This window comes from Schistocerca piceifrons, chromosome 3 (assembly GCF_021461385.2).
Source record: "Schistocerca piceifrons isolate TAMUIC-IGC-003096 chromosome 3, iqSchPice1.1, whole genome shotgun sequence".
Classification (NCBI taxonomy): Eukaryota; Metazoa; Arthropoda; class Insecta; order Orthoptera; family Acrididae; genus Schistocerca; species Schistocerca piceifrons.
In genome coordinates this window covers 873,425,598-873,451,403 of record NC_060140.1, presented here as the reverse complement: position 1 = coordinate 873,451,403, position 25,806 = coordinate 873,425,598, and the positions used below count along the sequence as shown (strand labels likewise).

General features: G+C 41.1%; 1 protein-coding gene across 2 annotated transcripts in view; it reads right to left on the bottom strand.

Moving 5' to 3' along the window:
• The window catches only part of LOC124789678 (nucleoporin Nup37), a 69,316-nt gene that overhangs the window by 1,976 nt on the left and 41,534 nt on the right, over nt 1-25,806 (bottom strand). For both annotated transcript variants that reach the window (XM_047257114.1, XM_047257113.1), the window contains exons 2-5: nt 17,523-17,723; nt 16,433-16,583; nt 15,014-15,233; nt 9,862-10,018 (exon numbers count right to left, since the gene is read on the bottom strand). In XM_047257114.1, coding sequence (XP_047113070.1) covers nt 9,862-10,018; nt 15,014-15,233; nt 16,433-16,583; nt 17,523-17,708 — 714 coding nt within the window. In that variant the 5' untranslated portion in view covers nt 17,709-17,723. The remainder of the gene's footprint in view (nt 1-9,861; nt 10,019-15,013; nt 15,234-16,432; nt 16,584-17,522; nt 17,724-25,806) is intronic.

The window sequence follows — 25,806 nt, the reverse complement described above, 5'->3', positions numbered from 1 at the left end:
ATACCATCGCAAGGAGCCCCTTATGGACTGCATAGTAATAAGCCTAGCATACAGAAACAACTGAAAGAGTTGAAAACAAATAAGTCAGCAGGTCCAGATAAATTTGATTTTACAAAGAGTACTGTACTTCCCAAGTGACGGGAAAAGAAGTGAAGGTGACTCCTGTATATAAGAAAGTCAAAAGCACGGATCTGCAAAATTACAGATCAGTATCCTTAACACCAGTTTGCTGCAGAATTCTAGAATATATTCCCGAGTCCAAATATAATGAATTTTCTCGGGTCCGGGAAGCTTATGTTCACGAATCAACATGATTTTAGAGAGCATCACTTTTGAAAAACACAACTTGCCCTTTTCTCACATAATATACTACAAACTTTGGGTGAAGGGCAACATGCAGATTCCATATTTTTAGGTTCCAGAATGCATTTCAGACAGTGCCACAATGTTGACTGTTAACAAGCAAATGGATTAGGTTCCTAGATATGTGAGTGTCTCAATAGAATCAAGTATGTTGTCCTCGATAGCGAGTGTTCATCGGAGACAAGGGTATCATCAAAAGTGCTCCAGGGAAGTGTGATGGGATTGCCGTTATTGTCTATATACATAAATGATCTGGCAGACAGGCTGGGCAGTAGTCTGCAGTTTTTTCTTGATGATGATGTGTACGGGAGGGTGTTGAAGTTGAGTGACTGCAGGAGGACACTAGATGACTAAACAAAATTTCTAGTTTGTGTGATGCATGGCAGCTAGCTCTAAATGCAGAAAAATATAAGTTAATGTGGGTGAGTAGGAAAACCAAACCTATAATGTGTGGATACAGCGTTAGTAGAGTCCTTGACACAATCGCATTGTTTAAATATCTGGGCGTAATGTTGCAAAGCAATATGAAATGGAACGATCATATGAGATTTGTGGTAGGGAAGGAGAATGGTCCACTTCAGGTTATTGGGAGAATTTTGGGAAAGTGTGGTTCATCTACAAGGAGACCACATTTGGGACACAAGGGTGACTTGTTCTTGAGTACTGGTAGAGTGTTTGGGATCAGCACCAGGTAGGATTAAAGGAAGACATCAAAGCAATTCAGAGACGAGGTGCTAGATTTGTTATTAGAATGTTCAAACAACATGCTAGAATTACATACATGCTTCAGAAACTCAAATAGGAGCCCTGGGGGAAGGGTGATGTTCTTTTTGAGGAACACTTTTGAGAAATTTTATAGACAACTGGCATTTGAAGCTGACTGCAGAATGATTCTACTGCTGCCAACTTACATTTCACGTAAGGACCATGAAGGGGAGATATGAATAACTGAGGCTCATTCAGAGGCATACAGACTGTCAGTTTTCCCTCACTCTATTTGTGAGTGGAACAGGCAAGGAAATGACTAGTAGTAGTACAGGTTGCCCTCCGCTATGCACAGTACAGTGGCTTGTGAAGTATGTATGTAGATAAATATGTAGATGTAGACACCGGCTATCCAGATCATGAAGTATTTCTATGGCAAGAATTCATGAAGAATATAACTGGAAACCGCCATTCCCATTGATAAGCCCTCAGTCATACACTAATGGCCATTAAAATTGCTACACCACGAAGATGATGTGCTGCAGACGTGAAATTTAAGCGACAGGAAGATGCTGTGATATGCAACTGATTAGCATTTCAGAGCATTCACACAAAGTTGGCACCGGTGGCGACACCTACAACGTGCTGACTTGAGGAAAGTTTCCAACCGATTTCTCATACATAAACAGCAGTTGACCAGTGTTGCCTGCTGAAACGTTGTTGTGATGCCGCGTGTAAGGAGGAGAAATGCGTACCATCACGTTTCCGACTTTGATAAATGTCAGATTGTAGCCTTTCGCGATTGCGGTTTATCATATCGCGACATTGCTGTTCGCGTTGGTAGAGGTCCAATGACTGTTAGCAGAATATGGAATTGGTGGGTTCAGGAGGGTAATACGGAACACCGTGCTGGATCCCAACGGCCCTGTATCACTAGCAGTCAAGATGACAGACATCTTATCCGCATGGCTGTAACGGATCGTGCAGCCACGTCTCGATCCCTGAGTCAACAGATGGGGACATTTGCAAGACAACAACCATCTGCATGAACAGTTTGACCACATTTGCAGCAGCGTGGACTATCAGCTCGGAGACCATGGTTGCGGTTACCCTTGACGCAGCATGACAGACAGGAGCGCCTGCGATGGTGTACTCAACGACGAACCTGGGTGCACAAATGGCAAAACGTCATTTTTTCGGATGAATCCAGGTTCTGTTTACAGCATTATGATGGTCGCATCCGCGTTTGGCGACATCGCGGTGAATGCACATTGGAAGCGTGTATTCGTCATCGCCATACTGGTGTATCACCCAGCGTGATGGTATGGGGTGCCATTGGTTACTCGTCTCGGTCACCTCTTGTTCGCATTGACGGCACTTTGAGCAGTGGACGTTACATTTCAGATGTGTTATGACCCGTTGCTCCACCCTTCATTCGATCTCTGTGAAACCCTACATTTCAGCAGGATAATGCACGACCGCATGTTGCAGGTCCTGTACGTGCCTTTCTGGATACAGAAAATGTTCGACTGCTGCCCTGGCCAGCACATTCTCCAGATCTCTCAACAATTGAAAACGTCTGGTCAATGGTGGCCGAGCAACTGGCTCGTCACAATACGCCAGTCACTCTTGATGAACTGTGGTATCGTGTTGAAGCTGCATGGGCAGCTGTACCTGTACACGCCATCCAAGCTCTGTTTGACTCAATGCCCAGGCGTATCAAGGCCGTTATTACAGTCAGAGGTGGTTGTTCTGGGTGCTGATTTCTCAGGATCTATGAACCCAAATTGCGTGAAAATGTAATCACATGTCAGCTGTAGTGTAATATATTTGTCCAATGAATACCTGTTTATCATCTGCTTTTCTTCATGGTGTAGCAATTTTAATGGCCAGTAGTGTATTTCTGATGATTCCCTGTGAATGGAGTTCTGTGTCTGCTGAGATGAATATTCATTTCCCAGGAAAATAGTTTCTAGGTGTTCCAATTCTGCTTGCAGGTTATCAACGGCTGAGATGAACTGCTGGTGAACTAAGTCTTCAGAATGCCCATTGCTTGTGCTGGATGGTGGAAACTACTAAGTACAGTACTGCATGAGTGGACTTTTGAAATACGAGTGTCCAAGTGCATCACTGTTTTTATGTCAAACATCTAAAAAACAAAATTTCATGGAACAATCTAGACATCAGGAGAGTTTTAACTTTCACACTATTCCAGAAGGTAGGAGACGAGGTACTGGCAGAAGTAAAGCTGTGAGGACGGGGCGTGAGTCGTGCTTGGGTAGCTCAGTTGGTAGAGCACTTGCCCGCGAAAGGCAAAGGTCTCGAGTTCGAGTCTCGGTCCGGCACACAGTTTTAATCTGCCAGGAAGTTTCTTTCACACTATTCATTCCATTCGACTGTTGTGTCTGACGGAGCTACAATGTCCTCAAAGTTTATATTTCTTCTCCTTAGTTTTCTCTCCCTGTTACCTTTGCAATTCCAGAGCGTATTGCAGTCAATACTGACAAGTTTTTCTAACTCCGAAAAATGGTAAATGCAAATTATAGCAATTGTAAACTATCTTCTAAGATAAATCTACTGGTGATACTCTGGTGGCTTCACTATTACTATCTCCCCAAGCTATCCCACCATCTTTTGTTGTAGTCCTTTCCTCTGTTTCACTGAATCGTTACCTAATGCTTACAGTGAAACTCTCAACAATCTCTAGTTCTTTTAATTTATCCTGTTTCTACCTCCTTAATGTTTTTATCTTTCTGCAATATCTTGAGGTTTGATCTACTGCTGTTAGCAATAAAGTATGATCAGATTCCACATGTTTTACAGTTTGAAATCTGGTTTTGGTATCTCTATCTGACCATTATACTATACAATCTACCTGAAATCTTCCTTTACTCCAGGTGTCTTTCACATTTACAACTGCTTTCCATTATTCTGAAACCGAGTATTAGCAATGATTAAATTGTGTGCAAAATTCCCCCCCCCCCCCCCCCCCCCCCCCCCCGGTCTGTGTTCTCCAACTACTTATCCATGTCTTCCTTTTCCTACCATTGAATTGTTGTCTCCAATAAAAAATTTTCATCTCACTTAACAATGTGAACAATTTCTTTTCTCTACATTCTTTCAATCTTATCAACATTTGCAGAGCTAGTAGGCTATGAATTTGTATTACTGTGGTGGGTGTTGGCTTTGTGTATGTCTTGACCATGATAATTCATTCATCTACATCTACATATATACTCCATAAGCCACCATATGGTGTGTGGCAGAGGGTACCCTGTACCACTACCAGTCACTTCCATTCCTGTTCCACTCACAAATACAGTGGATAAAAAGACTGTCTATAAGTTTCTGTATGAGCCCTAATATCTCTAATATTATCTTCATAGTCCTTATGCAAAATGTATGCTGGCGGCAGTAGAATCGTTTAGCAGTCAGCCTCAAAGGCCGGTTCTCTAATATTTCTAAATAGTGCTCCTCAAAAAGAATGTTGCTTCCCTCCAATGATTCCCACTGGAGTTCCAGAAGCATCTCCGCAATACTTGCATGTTGTTGGAACCTACTGGTAACAAATCTAGCAGCCTGCATCTGAGTTTCTTCGATGTCTTCATTTAATCTGACCTGGTGTATATCCCAAACACTTGAGCAGTACTCAACAATGGGTTGCATTAGTGTCCTATATGCGGTGTCCTATACAAATGAACCACACTTTCCTAAAATTCTCCTAACAAACAGAAATCGACCATTTGCCTTCCCTACTACAATCCTTATATGCTCATTCCATTTCATATCGCTTTGCTGTGACGTGTCAATATATTTAATAGACGTGACTGTCAAGCAACATACTAATGCTGCATTTCAACATTATGGTTTTTTTTTCTATCCACCTGCATTAACTTACATATTTCTATATTTAGAGCTAGCTACCATTCATCACACAGTTTAGAAATTTTGTCTAAATCATCTTCTATCCACCTACAGTCACTCAATGACAACACCTTTCCATACACCACAGCATCATCAGCAAATGGCTGCAGACTGCTGCTTGCCCTGTGCAGAATATCATTTGTGTATATGGAAAATAGCAGCAGTCCTGTTAGACTTCCTCAGGGACTCATGATGTTACCCTTGTCTCTGATGAACACTTGCCATGAAAGACAACATACTGTGTTCTGTTACTTAAGAAGTCTTCCAGCCATTCACAAACCCGGGAACATATTCCATGGTGTGTACCTTCACTAATCACCCATAAGTTGTTCATAGCAGCTCACTCAAATTCCTGTTTTCTTAGTCATTTTATACTTATACCTGCATTTATTTCTGTTTGATTTTATCTTGTTAACATTACACTTCTGCCACTACATTTCACCAATTCCCACTACATCTCTCTTCAACTTATGCATTTCTCTTTTTATGTTTCCTAACCTAATTACCTAATTAAGGGATCTAACACTCCAACGTGTGAAACATCAGATTTGTTTTTGCAGATTAAAAGCATATTCCTGAGTAACCTCTGTCTGGAGATCTGATAAGGGGACTGTTTCACCCCAGAGGATGCCATCATCATTAAACATTACAGCAAAGCTGCATGTTTATGGGAAATATATTGGTTGTCGATTCCCCTTGCTTTCAGACATTCACTCTGGCAACATAGCATCACCATATTAGCTACTTGAAGGTACTCAGATTCAAAAAAGCCATTAGAAGTCATTCTTGTGCCACTGTGCCAGAGGGAGCTCTAGCTGGCATGGCACTGAGTAACTAATATACACTTCATTTACTAATGAAAGTCCCATTTGCATACATTGCTTCCCATCTGCATACATTGCTTCAAGCTTTCACAAACAGCATGACACCTCTAAAAGGTATCTTGCTGAAGTAGTTGTTTATTAAAAACTGTTGCCATGATCTACAAAGTTTATATGAACAATGGAATTGTGGTCATGAGACTTCTACTAAATGATTAGATTACATGCATTGTTTATTCAATAGCCCAATCGTCAAAGATCCTCATGTATGTACAAAAGTCTGGAAAAATAAAAAAAACATATTTTACATTTGAATTAATATACATAGTGTGAACTTTAATTACACACATTCTTAGTGAAACACCCTCAATGTTTTGGACTTGGTCCACATTCTTGAAGACTTTTTCCATTGACAAATTAATAAAATACATGTCAAAAAGCCTGTAAATATATACGTTCACTACAGTAGTTACAGTGATTCCTAGGCTCTTTAATCAAGCATTTCAAATGACAAAAATTACATATAATTGCCATACATAAAAAACTGACATTCACTGCCAGACAAAACCTTCTCTACACTTTTACATTCATTATGGGGCTCCAGCTGTCCACATTAGTGTTTTCTAATCTCAACAACAAACATTCCATTAGATTCTTTTCTTATTTCATGTATACCAACAATGAACTTTGTTGGATCATCTGCTTTGCTACATGTCCTATCAGCTTCTGTTTCATTTTCATAATTTTTCATTATATTCATAATTATGTCTCCCACTCTGTTACGTTCTCTGAGCCATTGTTTGTATTGTTTCTCACCTAGTTATTCTCAACATGTCTCTCTCTCCTTTTTCTCTTTTTAAATGGCTTTTGAATTAAAGTCCATGTAATGACATCACAAGTCAACATTGGTAATAATTGTAAACTTTCTGAATCAGACCCAGTAGAAACTGAGAAAGAAAGTTGCTACTCACCATATAGCATAGATGCTGAGTCGCAAATAGGCACAACAAAAAGATTCTCACAATTAAAGCTCTCACCCATTATGGCCTTCATCAACACTAGACAAACACACACACGCAAACGCAACTCACACACACGACTGCAGTCTCTTGCAACTTAAACCACACTGTGAGCAGCAGCACCAGTGCATGATGAGAGTGGTGGCTGAGTGGGGGTAAGGAGGAGGGCTGGCATGTGAAAGGGGGGGGGGGATAGTATGATGGGGGTGGCAGACACGGAAGTGCTGCTGGTCAGACTGAGGGCTGGGGGGGGGGGGGGGGGGGGAGGGAGGAGGTTAGTGGAAAAGGAGAGAAGTAAAAAGACTGGATGTGGTGGTGGAATGACGGCTGTGCAGTGCTGGAACTGAACAGGGAAGGGGCTGGATGGGGGAGGACAGTGACTAACGAAAGCTGAGGCCAGGAGGGTTATGGGAACGTATGATGTATTGCAGGAAAGTTACCACCTGTGCAATTCATAAAAACTGGTGTTGGTGGGAAAGTTCCATATGGCACAGGCTGTGAAGCAGTCACAGAAATTAAGGATTTCATGTTTGGCAGCGTACTCAGCAACAGGGTGGTCCACTTGTTTATTGACCACAGTTTGTCGGTGGCCATTCATGCGGACAGACAACACATGCCCACATAGAATGCAGCACACTGGTTGCAGCTTAGCTTGTAGATCACATGACTGGTTTCACAGGTAGCCCTGCCTTTGAAGGGATAGGTGATGTTAGTGACCGGACTGAAGTAGGTGACAGATGGAGGATGTATGGGACAGTCTTGCATCTAGGTCTATTACAGGGGTATGAGCCATGAGGTAAGGGATTGGGAGTGGGGATTGTGTAAGGATGGACAAGTATATTGTGTAGGTTCAGTGGACGGCGGAATACCACTGTTGGAGGAGAGGGAAGGATAGTGGGCAGGACATTTCTCATTTCATGGCACAACGAGAGATAATCGAAACCCTGGCGGAGAATGTAATTCAGTTGCTCCAGTCCTGGGTGGTACTGAGTTATGAGGGGAATGCTCCTCTGTGGCCGGACGGTGGGACTTTGGGTGGTGGTGGGAGACTGGAAAGATAAGGCATGAGAGACTTGTTTTTGTATAAGGTGGGGAGGATAATTACAGTCAGTGAAGGCTTCAGTGAGCCCCTCAGTATATTTTGAGGGGGACTGCTCGTCACTGCAGATGTGATGACCATGGGTGGCTAGGCCTATGGAAGGGACTTCTTGGTATGGAATGGGTGGCAGCTGTAGAAGTGGAGGTGTTGCTGGTGGTTAGTAGGTTTGATATGGACAGAGGTACTGATGTAGCCATCTTTGAGGTGGAGGTCAACATCTAGGAAGGTGGCTTGTTAGGTTGAGTAAGACCAGACGAAGCAAATGGAGGAGAAATTGTTGAGGTCATCCTTGATCCAGATCGGGACACACCGATCCCTTCGATCATCATTTGCCGACTATGTAAAAAATCTACAGATACCAATCACTGAATGCTGGCCGCTGTTTGGACTGGACCAGAAGTGAGAGTCTTCCGACACATCGGTCAGAGGGCCTGAAAATGGTGTAATATATTGCTGAAATTAGTTGCTCAGTAAAATAACGATTGGAAATTTGGATGGCTGAAAGGTGTTTTGATTCAACATTCTGTACTGGGCACCTGAGGTCGCGAAACCAATCTGTACAAAGATGGACATACAGAGGCATAATTTATTAGTTTTCTTGATTGAAACTCCACAGACTAATCTAAATATTGATGCCACACTGGTTTGTGCAGGTATTTATAAGCTTCAGTGAATGTGCTGAACATTGAATCAGTTGCCTCTGATACTGAGTACTACAGGGTTTCAAGACAATTCCTTCATTAGGATTTACTTAAGGACTGCTGATTTCTATACTGATTAAATCCCATGCATAAGTGAGTTGCTCCTATGATTAACTTAGTGACTGAATTTGTCCAGTACACTGCTAACTTAATGCCTATATGTAGCTGAAATATACAGCTATACTACATACTATCCCTCCCCACTCCAGCCTCCTCCTTACCCCCACCCAGCCGCCACTCTCATCATGCACTGGTGCTGCTGCTCGCAGTGTGATTTCAGTTGCCTGAGACTGCAGTCGTGTGTGTGTGTGTGTGTGTGTGTGTGTGTGTGTGTGTCTAGTGCTGATGAAGGCCATAATGGCTGAGAGCTTTAATTGTGAGAGTTTTTTTGTTGTGCTTATTTGCAACTCAGCATCTACACTATATGGTGAGTAGCAACTTTCCATCTCAATTTCTACTGGGTCTGATTCAGAAGGTTTACAATTATTATCAATTTTAACTTGTGATAACAACACATGGACTTTAATTCTAAAGCCATTTAAAAAGAGAAAAAGGAGAGAAACAACACAAACAAATAGCTCTGAGAACATAATGGAGTGGGAGGCATAATTATGACTATAATAAAAATGTTGAAGATGAAACAGAAGCTGGAAGAACATGTAGCAAAGCAAATGGATGGTAGATGGGCCAACAAAGTTCATTGTTGGAATACGTGAAATAAGAAAAGAACCTAATGGAAGGTTTGTTGATGAGATTAGAAAACATAATGCGGATAGCTGGAGCCACGTAATGAATGGAAAAGTGTAGAGGAGATTTTTGTCTGGCAGTGAATGTCAGTTTTTTATGTATGGCAATTATATGTAATTTTTGTCATTTGAAATGCTTGATTAAAGAGCCTAGGAATCACTATAACTACTGTAGTGTATGTATATATTTACAGGTTTGTGTCATGTATTATATTAATTTGTCAATGGAAAAAGTCTTCAGGAATGTGGACCAAGTCCAAAATATTATTGTGCAAAATCTTATGAAAATGTTGTGAAAATTTATCAAAGGAGTGATATTTTTGCATAGATCGAATTCTTCACTCCTTAATGAATGATGCCATATGAAAACTGTGTAGCACATGAGGACGATTCCATCAAATATTCAAGATTCATATAAAACTTTTATAATTTCTGCTACTTTATTTGTTAATGTGCGTGATGTAAAGAATGATATCTGCTTACCTCTAACGTGACGGATAGAAGAGGCTTGTTGCTTTGTATGATGTATACTTTGACCTGATGATCTGGTCGTCCATATACTGCAATGTGATTTTCACTGGATGGGCAGTATTTAAGATACTGGCCATATACAGTATATCCTCTACTTTCAGAGGGCCAGCTGAAAAAGAAAAAATAATGGTAGTGTATAAATTAATTATTGGCATGCAAAAGGAGACAACTCACCAAATAGTTGAAATGTTGAGTCATCAACAGGCACACAAAAGAGAATGAAAACTTCTCTAGCTCCATACAACTACGCTGCACTGGCTGAACACAAAATGCCAGGACTGCAGTTTGGCAGGTACACTGAGATAAGGCATTGTGTCAGGTGATGTGGGTAGAGGAGGAAAAAGAGGCACGAAGCTGGGAGGGAGGGTTGGGGAAGGGTGGGTGACAGCTCGGAGATAAGCAGCAGGTGTGTGGGTAGTAATGCAGGAGGGAGAGGCAGCAGGTGCATGGGATAGGAAGGTGACACATGGGCAGTGAAGCTAGAGAGTTCGTGTGGCATAAGATGATTATGGTGTGGCGGTAGGGATTTTGGGGAGGGGTAACTGGACATAGGAAGTGCGGTAGAGGGTGTGGGTACAGTGGGTTAGCAGAGCTTGAGGCCAAGAGGATTACGGGAATGAAGTATATTTCATAACAGTAACTCTTATCTATGTAGCTCAGAAAAGCTGGTGGCGAAGGAAAGGATCCAAATGGCTCGGGTTGTGAAGCAGCTACTGAACTTGAGCATATTGCACTCAGCAGTTTTTTCCACCACTGGGTGACCAACTCTGTTCTTAAAAGCTAACAAAGTTATCATTCTTTTTAATGCGCCTATCAACAAGTCAAAGCTTCTACAATTCACAGTGAGTTGTCTCCTTTACCCCAAAATTATTTGCATTGCGTAGTGGCTCACTCCCACCCTAAACTTCATGTCATCCATCCTTTGTTACTCTCTCGTAATTTACATCTGTTTTGTATCTCCTGTGTGGTCAATGTGTATCTTTCCCTAGGCTTTCCTTTGAGCCTTTATTGTGCACACACATCAGTTGCCGCGACAAGAGTGGCTGTACCTGACTTTTGCAGCACCGGTCATGGCCGCTTCTACTGTAGTGCACAATATCCTGCGAACAACCCATCAGCCGGCCACAATTAAATGCGATCCAAGCAATAAATTACATTTCATTTAAAAACTGACCAACCCCTTCACACACATTATCTCATCATTTTTTTCACAGCTGTCTTTTTTTTGCCCCCCATACATAACGGTAGCTAATACAAGAAAGAATGTCAACACATCACCGAACTACACTACAAGCTTCAGCACAATTTCTTCCTGCATGTTGTTACCTATAGTTTTCTTTAGAATAATCTACTGCTTTTATTTGTCCATTTCCTGCTTCTATTTCACTTTTTTCCAGTGACATCTCATCCCAAATCGAATCCTGCTCCATCCAACTGTATCAGTTCACAAAAGTTTCCCTATTCCTAGCTAAAACTGAATCCCACATCCTGTTCCCTAAATACTGCCTAAGCCATGGAATTTCCCTTCCCCTCCCCTCACCGAACAAGTATCCATAAATGTTCCCTTTCCTGGATCCCTTTCCTCCTTTCATAATGACCTTCAAAATTTAGATTCTGCTGGTACCTACCCATCACAAGCCTAGCCTCACAGCAACAAATCTCCATTCATAGGCATCCTTGAAGCATCTCTGCTCTACCCACAAGACGCTGTCACTATGCAGTCCCAACTACCTACATCACATCTTCCCAATTTAAACCATTGCACTTCAACACCTGGAAGAGCACTCCAGATACCACCACCAAACTTAAGTTTATTGACACCCTACTCCTGCCTCAGAGCATCACTACCCATCAACATCTTTCCTACCCCCCGTGAACCCTGTAATCAACCTCTTATAGCACCCAGACCCTGCTGCACTGACTTCTCTATCAGCAACATCCTCCTCCAATACTCTCTCTCAACATTCCATGAAACCCAGAAACTAAACGAACCTAAAACACAAATGTTATTAACTTATCCATAAAAACCACAATCCTACAGAAGTTTCAGTCCTGTCCAAAGGCCTCACCTTCAGCCCCACACTAAATTCAATCATGCTGGATTTGTCAAAGACCTACTCTCCTTCTCCAGAGACCAACAGTGGAACCACTACTTTGCTACCAGTTCCAATACTGAACCTTGCCTCTCCCACTTAGTACTGCCATTCAAGTGCGAACCCCCTCCTATGTAACCACCCCCTGGTTGCCTTCCAGGAATTCCCTGCGTCCTACATGACCTGATCATCCTTCCCCATGTCCATCCCTAAGGACACTACTCTTTCAACAGAAGAAAGAACAGCCATCCACAACCTCAAGAACTAGATTTACTCATCATCTCTGCGGACAAAGGCTCCACCACTGCCGTGATGATTTGCAGTGACTATCTTACAGAAGGCACCCATCAACTGTCTGAATAATCTGCCTATCAGCTCTGCTATACTGATCCCATCCCAGAAATCCAATATAACCTTGAATCCCTACTCAAATCCTTAGGTTCATACCAAATCTTATCCCTTAATTCACCTTCCTGCTTGCCAAAATCTATGAAGCCAACAATTCCAGACTCCCCACTGGAGATGGTTAGTGCTGTCCCACTGAAAGAAGCTCTGATCTTGTCGACCAATACTTCCAATCTACTCATCACTGTTGATGCCATCTCCCTGTACACCAAAATTCCCCATGCCCATGGCTGCTATCGAACACTAACTATCCCAATCTCCCTTTGACTCTGAACCCACTACCTAATTCCTTATTCATCTAATCAATTACATTCTTACAATATATTACTTCTCCTTTGAGGGAAAGATATATACATAAAAATCTGCTTAGTGGCCATCTAGAGGAAACATTCCTAGCCCCCCAAAATCCCTGTCTGGTTCAGGTTCATTAATGATATTTTCACGATATGAATCCAGAACCAAGACGCCATCTCTTCAGTCTTCAGAACCTTCTCTCCCATTTCTTTCACCCAATCCTCCTCAGCCCAGTGTGCCACCTTCCTAGACACTGGAAATTCAATCCCGTTAACCATCAACAGCGGCCAACAGCTTGCCGCACTGGTAACATCAGTTGCTGTCAGATCACTGAAGCTAAGCACTGTCAGACTTGGTTAGCACCCAGAGGGTGACTGTCCGGGTCTGCCAAGTGCTGTTGGCAAGTGGGATGTTCTCAGCATCTGTGAGGCTAATTTAGGAGCTAATTGACTGACATGCCCCTCCATATCCTCACCTAGTGTCACCTTTTGGCTGAGGATGACACAGTGGTCGGTCCGACATGGTGGTCGGTCAGTACTGTTGGGCCATCCGAGGCCTTTCCAAACAGAGTTCTGAACCGTCAACAGTACCTGTATTCTGACAGCTGCCAACCCTTACACACACACACGCACAAACACACACACACACACACACACACACACACACACACACACACACACACACACACACAGAGTTCAGAACTGTCAATGACATATCTTCAGTGATGAGAATTCCCTTGTTCAGTGTGTTGAAGGTCACACACAGGCCTTCATAGACAGGCACTATCCCCCAAACCTATGGAAGACCCAGAAGACCTGCTCAATCTACTCACCCAGTGTATCCTGCTCTAGCTCTGTCATAGACTTATCCTTCCCATCAGAGGCAGGCCACATGTAAAAGCACCCATGTCACTTTATGTGGGCAAGAATACCAACCAGCTGTCCACCAGAATGAATGGTCACTGTCAAACTGTGGCCAAGAACAAAGTTCACACCAGTAGGGGAACATGCTACTGAGCACAATACACTCCAATTTAATGGCTGCTTCATAACCCATGCCATTTGGATCCTCCCTCTCAGCACCAGATTTTCTGAACTACATGGATAGGAGTTAGCTTTGCAACACATCCTTTGTTTTCATTATCTTCCTCGCATCAACCTCTGCACCCACTGCACCCAGACCCTCCACCAATAGTCTCCCAATCGTATGTCCTTTTATCTCCTTCCCAAATCCACTCTCGCTTATCATCATTGTGCGCTGCACAAACTCACCGGCTCCGATACCCAGGTGTTGCCTTCCTACCCTGTGTACCTGCTGCACTTTGGGCACTGTGTCTTTAGCTGGCACATTTTAGCTGCACAGTTGTACAAGTGTGAGGGACAGGGGCATGCACACGTGTTTGTATGTGTACTCTAGATCATTAAAGGATTCATGCAAAGCTAACAATGTTTTCATTATTTTTCATGTGCTTATCAACAATACAATGCATCTATTATTTGGTGACTTGTCTCCTTATTCATAAATTGTTTGCATTGTGCCAATGCATTTCTTAAAGTATTTACTGGTGTGTAATTAACTCAACCATTTACTTTAAATTTAGCAAATAAATGATATAGTTTACAAACAATGGAAGGAATAAAGGTAACCACGTACTACATAGTTGTGGAGTCAATAGGCACATAAACAAGAAAGAAATCATTGCTGAACTTTTGGACAACAATGCCCTTCTTCAAAGCTAACTATCAGAACACACACATACTAAATTGTCCGTGCCAACTACACAGTCCTGTTGCTCAGGTTGACTGGGGTATGTTGGTTGGAGTGGGTGAGAGGAACAAAGAGGAAGGGTGGTAATAGCTGGGAGGGAGGGGCAGCATGGGAACGGATAAGAATGTAGCACCAGTGAGCCCATCCACTACAGTTAGAGGTAGTTGTGCTTGGCACACACTGTCATGGAGGACTGAATTGGGAAGAGAATACAGGAAGAGGGAGACAGCAGAGAGAAAACAGTGACTTAGATTAACTGAGTGAAGTGCGAAATGGACGTGGGACAGGCCTAAATATCTATATCTAAGTGTGTGTGTGTGTGTGTGTGTGTGTGTGTGTGTGTGTGTGAGAGAGAGAGTGAGTGAGTGAGAGAGAGAGAGAGAGAGAGAGAGAGAGAGAGAGACAGCACTCAGAAATTATTTCAATCTCGCTTATGTGTTGTTTCCAAATAAAAATTACAACTGAACATTTAATATCCAATAAAAATTCCTTTCAAATGATGAAATTTCTGAAGTTCTAGGTGTATTTTGTGCTAGATACTAGACCTTGTCTTGGAAATGTCCCACACCACCAATTCCCCACCAGATAAGGCAGCAATGCTCTTGCTGTTGCTAGGAGCCCAGTCAGCCATTTGGAGTGGACTGCTGTTGGTGGGGAACGACATGAGTGAACGTCTCAGCTGGATGCTAACGAGATGCACAACATCCCGTGCAAGGCCGACCAGCACATTCTCAGGACAATCGCGATGACACGTTACAGACATAACTGCAGAAGATGAAAATAGCAGCATCAGTGACAATGATCTAAACTCAGTAACTGTTAATTTAATCTTCCAAAGAAAAAGTTTGAAACTGACTTTGGTGTAGTTCTAAAACTGAAAGAACAATTATAAATCTGGTAATATTTATTAGTTTCCTCTGATATTATCTGTCGTTACATCAGTGCACTGACCATATCAATGAATTTCCAAGAACACCTTACAATTGAACATAAATTCAGTACTTAAATATGACGTATGCAGACAGTGAAAAATTATCAGTTCTTCAATGGCTGAGGCAAGAGTTACAATAGCAGGGAAGGTGAATTCATAACACCATTGAGAATCCCTGTCTACATCACTTTCTTATCCTAACTGTGTTTCTTGTTTCCGCCAGCCTTTTGTTTCTGGGGTTGAACTATTTCTCCAGTTCCAGCTGCTCATATCTCTCTCCTGCCGCTGATCCTCTTTGAACAGTTGGTTAGTAGATGCTCCTCTTCTTTTTCTAATCATCTCCACATTTCAAAATTAATTGCATTCCATGCTGATGTTTGGCAGAAAACAATGACAATAAAAAAATTAATGCTGTAGCACAAGAGGGGACCCTTGGTAGCAGTAAAGGAATTGACGATTAATGGTATCAGAAGTGAAGCATGAGTTCACACTGACTAGTAAGAAGCAGGAAATTGGTCTTGACCTTTTCAATCCGGGGCTGGTGCACCTCCCCATCCTAGAAGAGAAACTTTAACATGCACAGTTATTGTATTTAATATAGGTCTGGCTCACCTTAACATTATCTGAGTCCTTATGCTGTGGCATAACCTACATAAGAAAAGCACAGGAGGTGATTGGTCTAAGTGGAAGGTTTTGCCATGCCATGTATTCTCATAAAGTAATTAACTTCCCCTGAATGAAATTATATTCTGATAACCAGACTTGTATTTTGATCAAGTATAGTTACAAATTTAATTCTTTTTTCTTAAAGCTAATGAAAGCATGATCTTTCCTTTCTGTGACTGGCTAAGATTAAGTTCTTTAGATTTGGGTGTCAGTAAAGCTATAATTATTTTGGGCTTTCATTATAATTCTGTTTGTTAAATTTAGTGGTGTTATTGTAAATATTGTCTCACAGGTGTCTTTGGATTATGTTCGTTCATTTATATTACTGAAGTTCACTGGAAGAGTACTGAATGAAATAAAAGATTACCTTGGGAATTGAAGTTCAGTGATCCTATGCAGCTGAATGTCTCCTTAACATCCCACATTTTCATGGTGTTGTCATCACTTCCAGAAAATAAGAGTCTTCCTTCAGTGTCAAATGTAATGCAGTTTATGTAATCCCTATGCCCTTCCAGAACCTGTAACAGTGAAAGCATTTCATTGCTGTTATATACAATACGATTCAATCAAAATGGTGATATATATTCCAGTACAAAAAGGAAAGAATACACTATGATATGTTATGTCACACCAAGGGAAGTAGATTTAAAGCTTTTATGGAAGGGAAGAGCTTATACTTTATAGTTATAAAACAGCATTGTTCACACAATACAACATAAGCTTTCTTAGGACACACAGATTTGCTGTTGGCATACAATACATCAATATGGGGATTGATACAGTCACATGGCAGTAAAGTATGCACAATGCCTCCCTATACTGTAGATAAGACTGTACAGCATGGCAAAACCTTCCACTTAGACCAATCACCTCCTGGAAGTCACGAATACTCCATGGTTATGGTGTTACAACTGAACTTCAGCCTAGAGAATCTCATGCATGTTTCAGTGGATATAATTCTGAGGAGTGAAGTGGCCCCACTGTATATGTGATGTCTTCATGTTGCAGGTACTTGTCCATCTGGCCAATTGTTACGTATAAGACTCCACATTTGCCAAACAATGTAGTGCCTTTGTATTGACAGGAAAACATCTATTGGGTTACTGAGCATACAGAACAATATCCTAAAAAATTATCTACATTCTCCTGAGACTGACAGTCCATCAAGGTGCACAAGAGAGCAGAAGTGGAGTTTGGATAGCTTGAGAGAGGTACTGGTAGAAATGAAATATAAAAGTAGGCCCTGAGTCATGCCTGGATATCTCAGTTGGTTAGATCATTGTCCACAATAGGCAAGGACCCAGTTTGACACACAGTTTCAATGTGACAGAAAGTTTCACAACAATGCACACTAAATTTCAGTAATTTTGAGATTTATTTTTATGGGCCAACTTGTACTATTCAAACTTCATGCCAGGTAATGGAAAAATGACATTCACCAGCATTAAGTTACTTACTTCTGTAGAATGATTTGAATCAAGGTCACTTGAAAATACACTGACTTTAAAGTCTGAATCTGCACTAGCAAATATTAGGCACTTTGGCAAAACATCAAGGCATGCTTCTGGACTCCAAGCCAATGCATGTGTTCTAATAGTGTGGTGGTATTCTTTGATAGTGACGTACTCCAGCTTCTCTTCCATTTCCTCCTCATCTTCCTGCAAAGTAAATACATAAGTAAACAAAAGGTAACACACTAAGTTGCAGGATACATATATGCAAATTACAACATAAGTACTTGGATATTTTGCTTCAGAGTGTTGCCATAAATTTTATTTTCACTAAACTAAGACAGCATAGCATTACATTCAGATAAAGAAATATTTATGTAAAAATCACGATTATCTAGCTCAAAATGTGCTATTTACTCAGAAATTGCTACTTAGTGAATACAGCACTGAAAGCAGGATTTGAAGTTTATGGAATACTTTTGTCCTGTGTGCATTTTCCATTCCTGCCCATGCTAATGGCTTCTTTTGACCTCTAACAGTCTTGAGTAGTGTCAGCTATACAAATACACACTAATAAATGGTGGACAGATTTCCGCTAGAGGGTCTCTTACTGAAATCTAAAATATTGGTCATACATTATGGCTGGCTGAGGCAAACTAGAGCATTAAACCACTTTTTAATGAAACAACCTTGTGACATATCACTAACAGTTTACTGAAAAGATTAATGATGCAGACACTTGTGATGTCATTGCTGCAACAGAAACGAAATGAGTCGACAAAGACACAAGCTTGCTAAAATTAGCCCAGAAAAAGCCCAAAACTCGCACTATTACTAAACCTATAACATATTTTTTCTAAATAATTAATAATGATTGTAGGTCTCAGAAACAGATACAAATTGCCACATGTGAAATGCAACTTCTATGTGAGAATTCTTATTTCTTGGTCGTATATGTCACAATTAACTTGTTATTATACATGCAGACCTAAGGAAAATGTTTTATCAGCTTTAGATCTGTTCACATCTATAGTCTGTCAATCTATAAGGAACATGACATAGGGTAGGCTGAAGTATGCAGATGTTAAGCCTCTATTCAAGAAAGGGGATAAAGAGATGCCATCAAACTACAGACCGATTTCACTTTTGTCAGCATTCTCAAAAATTTTGGAAAAAGTAATGTACAGGCGGCTTCTCAACCATCTGACCACAAATAACATATTATCAAGAACACAGTTTGGATTTCTGAAGGGTTCTGATATCGAAAAGGCTATTTACACCTGCAGTGAAAATGTACTTAATTCATTAAATAACAAGTTACAAGCAGCAGGTATTTCCTGTGATTTGTCAAAGGCATTCGATTGTGTAAATCACAACATCCTTTTAAATAAATTAGAATTCTATGGTGTCACGGGCAGTGCTGCAAAATGGTTCAAGTCATACCTCGCTAACAGGAAAGAAAGGGTGTCAGTGCAAGGGACTAGTGAATTAAGTCATCAGTCATCATCAGAATGGGAAGAAATTACATGTGGTGTCCCACAAGGATCCATCTTAGGGCCATTGCTTTTTCTTGTGTACATTAATGATCTCTCATCAGTTACACTGCCAGAAGCAGAGTTCGTTTTGTTTGCAGATGACACAAGTATTGCAATAAATAGTTTGTAGAGTGTAGTTCTAGAAAGATCTGCTAATGATATTTTCATGGATATTAACAAATGGTTTAAAGCCAACTCACTGACATTAAACTTCGAAAAGACTCACTATATGCAATTCGGAACCTCTAAGAGGTTTCCACCCAGCATATGCATAAAGTACAAAGAAGAGCAGATAGAAGAGGTTGACAGTCTTAAATTCCTGGGATTACAACTTGATAATAAATTCAGTTGGGAGGAGCACACCACAGAACTGCAGAAACGCCTTAACAAGTCTGTATTTGCAATTCGAGCGTTAGCAGACATAGGCGACATAAAAGTGAAAAAGCTTGCATACTTTGCCTACTTTCATTCCATAATGTCATGTGGTATAATATTTTGGGGTAACTCTTCAAGTCAAACAAAAGTTTTCAGAGTCCAAAAGCGTGTAATACGTATTATTTGTGGAGTAAATTCACGGACGTCTTGTAGAAACCTCTTCAAAGAACTGGGTATACTAACTACTGCCTCTCAGTATATTTACTTCTTAATGAAATCTGTCCTAAATAATATATCTCTTTTTCCAACAAACAGCTCAGTTCATACATACAATACCAGGAACAAAAACGATCTGCACAAGGACTTAAAAGCACTTACTTTAGTTCAAAAAGGGGTCCACTACTCAGGAACACTCATCTTCAATAATTTGCCAGCAAACATAAAACATTTAGTTACAAATAAAGCTCAGTTTAAAAGGAGCCTGAAAGACTCACTAGTGGCCAACTCCTTCTACTCCATTGATGAATTTTTTAATAGAAACAAATGATGTATTGTATATATTCATACTATTAGTATTGTTATTTCAGATTTTTTTTTTTTTAAAGTGACATGTTCCACATCCACGAGGATCTCCTCAACACGGATCTATGGAACGAAAAAATAATCTAATCTAATCTAATCTTTATGTCATATGTTAAGGTTTTAACACATTCTATTCACAAATGGCATGTCAGGAGAAAGACTGATTGTATTTCTTTGTGTGTGCTGCTGTTAGTCTAATTTTATCTCTGTGGTCTCTGTGACAGTGATAAACAGAGAGCTGAAGAATATTCAGTTTTGTTGTGATTATTAATATGTTCTGTGAGACAGAGAAGCGAGTATGTCATTGTTATTAATATAGGATTTCACAAGGTGGATTTTAGTACAATTAGAGCTAAGATCTTTGCTTTGAGCCAATATGAGCTGATTCAGCAATGTTTTGGCTGTTCTAGTATGTTTGAGTCTTGGGACTTTGTTAAGACCCTTGTGCAATCCACCACTTCATAGTTTGTGGAATGCCTTGACTTTTACAGGTTGTTAATTTATGTCAATAATACCTGCAAACCAAGCATCCAATATTTAAGCCTCTAGCATGCGCACCATTTTTTATAACACGAGTGGGCGCACATCGAACTTTGTACACAATGCAAAGAATAGTGTCTTTATGTCACCAATGTAAACAAGTACAAGCAAAAGCACAATTTAATCTTACTTTAATCAAACAATGATAAAATAAACTTACATTACACGAGCTAAATCACTGTTTAATTAAACAATAATAAAATAAACTTTCATTATATCACTCTGTAGCTGCATACAGGTGTTACCCTGTGGTAATAACCCACAAGAAGCATTAAACAGCACAGTTGCATTTGATTCCAGCCAATGGCTTATTCGATTGCTAATTATATCGTAGACACCTGCCTCATTGTGGGCTTGTGCCGCTAGCTCAGAATCCGGGTTATTTTCTTGCACAGGTTGCAAACTTTTCTTCACACAGCATGCTGTTTATTTTCGATTACTGGTGTTCATTTGGATGTATGACAGTACTAGTTAGCACTATGCTAGCTGAAGCAATAATGGAGAAATGGGTACAGACTTGCAGTTGTAAAATAATGGTGGAATGATACAAGACAACGTTATTTATGGTGGGCACATTTTATACACAGGTACAACCACTTGAGTTGAAATTTGCCCCAGAAGTATAATTTCATTATGTACATTCAACTCAATCTAAGACCTCAGTAGAAGTGCATAAAATTAGAACTGTAGCTGCAATGTGGAAAATTGGATGACATTAGGCATTACAAGGAAGTACATTTCATCTAAAATATGAGGGAAATATTCCCTTTTACAGATCCGCTTCATAAGAAGGGAGACCAAGCAGTGAGTGCCATCCTCACAACAGGGAAAGTCTGAGTGACCAGCTTCTTCTCCTCCTTCCCTCCCCCCCCCCCCCCCAAAAAAAAAAAAAAATCCCCTTTTACATCCAATTTCTATTTTCTCCCTGAAGAAGGTACGGTCAGATTTCCAATGACAGGATTAGAATTTTGTATTTTGATGTCTCTATTGGCAATATTAGATATTTCATCTACTGTGGGCAAGTTCCGAAGACAATTGAAGTTCAGTGAGCAACAGCCAGTGGCAATTTGTGTTTAGACCCATCCTACCTGTGATTTAGGTACACAAACAATAGTGGGTGATTTGCCTGACCATGGTGCTAAAAGGTTGACAACACAACAAACTAACAAATTAGGTATATGTCATAAAAGAAAAATACTACATATAGAATCACAGCAAATGACTCAGTCACGATGTTTATGAAGAATGTACACAAAGGCCACGGGGGGAAAATTCACAGACGAATTTAACATTTCATTTAATATATCCTTACAGAACTTCAATTATACTTACTATGAAACAAATTAGATTAAAATTTAACAGAAGCAAGGACAAGGGATAGGTAACGTTTAGTCCTTAGGTAGGCATGTGGGGTGGAGGTCCACTTACAGGCACCTTAGGTCACTTATGTCCCCATGTACAATACATACTTTAGATGCCTTCAGTAACGATAATCTGCACTGTATGGTTTTTGAAATAGTTTTCTAGGATAGGGGAAATAAATAACTTCTTTAGAAAACAACAAACATGAACAATTTTATTGAATACAGTTGAAAATGACAGTAACACAAACGTAATACAGAGAATTTATGTTAATACTCCTAATAAAGCTCATTCTAAATCATCAATACAATCTTCACATCTCATGTTTACATGAGGAGGTCAGGGGAGAGGTGGGGAGAGAAGTAAAAAGACTGTTGTGATGGTGGAATGAAGGCTGTGTAGTGCTGGAATGGGAACAGGAAAAGGGCTGGACAGGTGAGGACAGTGACTAACAAAGGTTGAGGCCAGGAGGGTTATGGGAACATATGATGTATTGCAAGGAAAGTTCCCATCTGTGCAATTCAGAAAAGCTGGTGTTGGTGGGAAAGATCCATATGGCACAGGCTGTGATGCAGTCACTGAAATTAAGGATATCATGTTTGGCAGTGTACTCAGCAACAGGGTGGTCCACTTGTTTCTTGGCCACAGTTTGTCGATGGCCATTCATATGGACAGACAGCCTGTTGATTGTCATGCCTACATAGATTGCTGCACAGTGGTTGCAGCTTAGCTTGTAGATCACTTGACTGGTTTCACAGGTGACCAGACTGGAGTAGGTGGTGGCGGTGGTGGTGGTGGTGGTGGTGGTGGTGGTAGTGGTGGGAGGATGTATGGGAGAGATCTTGCATCTAGGTCTATTACAGGAGTATGAGCCAAGAGGTAAGGGGTTGGAAGCAATGGTTGTGTAAGGAGGGACGAGTACATTTTGTAGATTCGGTGAACAGCAGAATACCACTGTGGGAGGGGTGGGAAGGATAGGGGGCAGGACATTTCCCATTACAGAGCACGATGATAGGTAGTCGAAACACTGGCGGAGAACGTAATTCAGTTGCTCCAGTTCTGGGTGGTACTGAGTTATGAGGCGTATGCTTGTCTGTGGCTGGACGGTGGGCTTTGGGAGGTTATGGGAGACTTGAAAGATAAAGCATGGAAGATTTGTTTTTGTACAAGGTTGGGAGAATAATTCTGGTCTGCGAAAGCTTCAGTGAGACCCTCAGTATATTTTGAGGGGGACTGCTCATCACTGCAGATGCGACGACCATGGGTGGCTAGGCTGTATGGAAGGAACAGATAGGTATGGAATGGGTGGCAACTGTCGAAGTGGAGGTATTGCTGGTGGTTAGTAAGTTTGAATGGATAGAGGTACGGAGTGGCCATCTTTAAGGTGGAGGTCAACATCTAGGAAGGTGGCTTGTGTTGAGTAGCACCATGTGAGGCAAATGGGGGACAAGTTGTTGAGGTTCTGGAGGAATGTAGATAGGATGTCCTCACCCTCGATCCAGATCGCAAAGATGTCATCAATGAGTCTGAACCAGATGAGGGATTTAGGATTCTGGGTTTTTAGGAAGGATTCCTCTAGATGGCCCATGAATAGGTTGGCATAGAATGGTGCCATGCAGGTGCCCATAGCCATATCCCGGATTTGTTTGTAGGTAATAGCTTCAAAGGAGAAGTAATTGTGGGTGAGGATGTAGTTGGTCATGGCGACTAGAAAGAAGGTTGTTGGTTTGGAAAGGTAGTGTTCAATACCGGTAAGGCCATGGACATTAGGAATGCTAGTGTAAATGAAGGTGGCATCAATAGTGACAAACAGGGCACCGTGTGGTAAAGGAACAGGAACTGTGGAGAGTTAGTGGAGGAAATGGTTGGTATTTTTTATATAGGAGGGTAGGTTCCGGGTTATAAGTTGAAGGTGTTGGTCTACAAGAGCAGAGATTCTCTCAGTGGAGACTCAGTAGCCAGCCACAATGGGGCATCCTGGGTGGTTAGGTTTATGGATTTTAGGAAGCATGAACCATGGACCTTGCTGTTGGTGGGGAGGCTTGCGTGCCTCAGCGATACAGATAGCTGTACCATAGGTGCAACCACAACGGAGGGGTATTTGTTGAGAGGCCAGACAAACATGTGGTTCCTGAAGAGGGGCAGCAGCCTTTTCAGTAGTTGCAGGGGCAACAGTCTGGATGATTGACTGATCTGGCCTTGTAACACTAACCCAAACAGCCTTGCTGTGCTGGTACTGCGAACGGCTGAAAGCAAAGGGAAACTACGGCCGTAATTTTTTCCTGAGGGCATGCAGCTTTACTATATGGTTAAATGATGATGGCGTCCTCTTGGGTAAAATATTCCAGAGGTAAAATAGTCCCCCATTCGGATCTCCGGGCGGGGACTACTCAAGAGGATGTCGTTATCAGGAGAAAGAAAACTGGCATTCTACGGATCGGAGTGTGGAATGTCAGATCCCTTAATCAGGCAGGTAGGTTAGAGAATTTAAAAAGGGAAATGGATAGGTTAAAGTTAGATATAGTGGGAATTAGTGAAGTTCGGTGGGAGGAGGAACGACTTCTGGTCAGGTGACTACAGGGTTATAAACATAAAATCAAATAGGGGTAATGCAGGAGTAGGTTTAATAATGAATAGGAAAATAGGAATGTGGGTAAGCTACTACAAACAGCTTAGTGAACACATTATTGTGGCCAAGATAGATACGAAGCCCACGCCTACTACAGTAGTACAAGTTTATATGCCAACTAGCTCTGCAGATGACGAAGAAATTGAAGAAATGTATGATGAAATAAAAGAAATTATTCAGATCGTGAAGAGAGATGAAAATTTAATAGTCATGGGTGACTGGAATTCATCAGTAGGAAAAGGAAGAGAAGGAAATGTAGTAGGTGAATATGGATTGGGGGTAAGAAATGAAAGAGGAAGCCGCCTGGTAGAATTTTGCACAGAGCACAACTTAATCATAGCTAACACTTGGTTCAAGAATCATGAAAGAAGGTTGTATACATGGAAGAAGCCAGGAGATACTAAAAGGTATCAGATAGATTATATAATGGTAAGACAGATATTTAGGAACCAGGTTTTAAATTGTAAGACATTTCCAGGGGCAGATGTGGATTCTGACCACAATCTATTGGTTATGACCTGTAGATTAAAACTGAAGAAACTGCAAAAAGGTGGGAATTTAAGGAGATGGGACCTGAATAAACTGAAAGAACCAGAGGTTGTACAGAGTTTCAGGGAGAGCATAAGGGAACAATTGACAGGAATGGGGTAAAGAAATACAGTAGAAGAAGAATGGGTAGCTTTGAGGGATGAAGTAGTGAAGGCAGCAGAGGATCAAATAGGTAAAAAGACTAGGGCTAGTAGAAATCCTTGGCTAACAGAAGAAATATTGAATTTAATTGATGAAAGGAGAAAATACAAAAATGCAGTAAATGAAGCAGGCAAAAAGGAATACAAACGTCTCAAAAATGAGATCGACAGGAAGTGCAAAATGACAAAGCAGGCATGGCTAGAGGACAAGTGTAAGGATGTAGAGGCTTATCTCACTAGGGGTAAGATAGATACAGCCTACAGGAAAATTAAAGAGACATTCAGAGAAAAGAGAACCACTTGTATGAATATCAAAAGCTCAGATGGAAACCCACTTCTAAGCAAAGAAGGGAAAGCAGAAATGTGGAAGGAGTGTATAGAGGGTCTACACAAGGGCAATGTACTTGAGGACAATATTATGGAAATGGAAGAGGATGTAGATGAAGATGAAATGGGAGATATAATACTGCGTGAAGAGTTTGACAGAACACTGAAAGACCTGAGTCGAAACAAGGCCTCGGGAGTAGACAACATTCCATTAGAACTACTGACAGCCTTGAGAGAGCCAGTCCTGACGA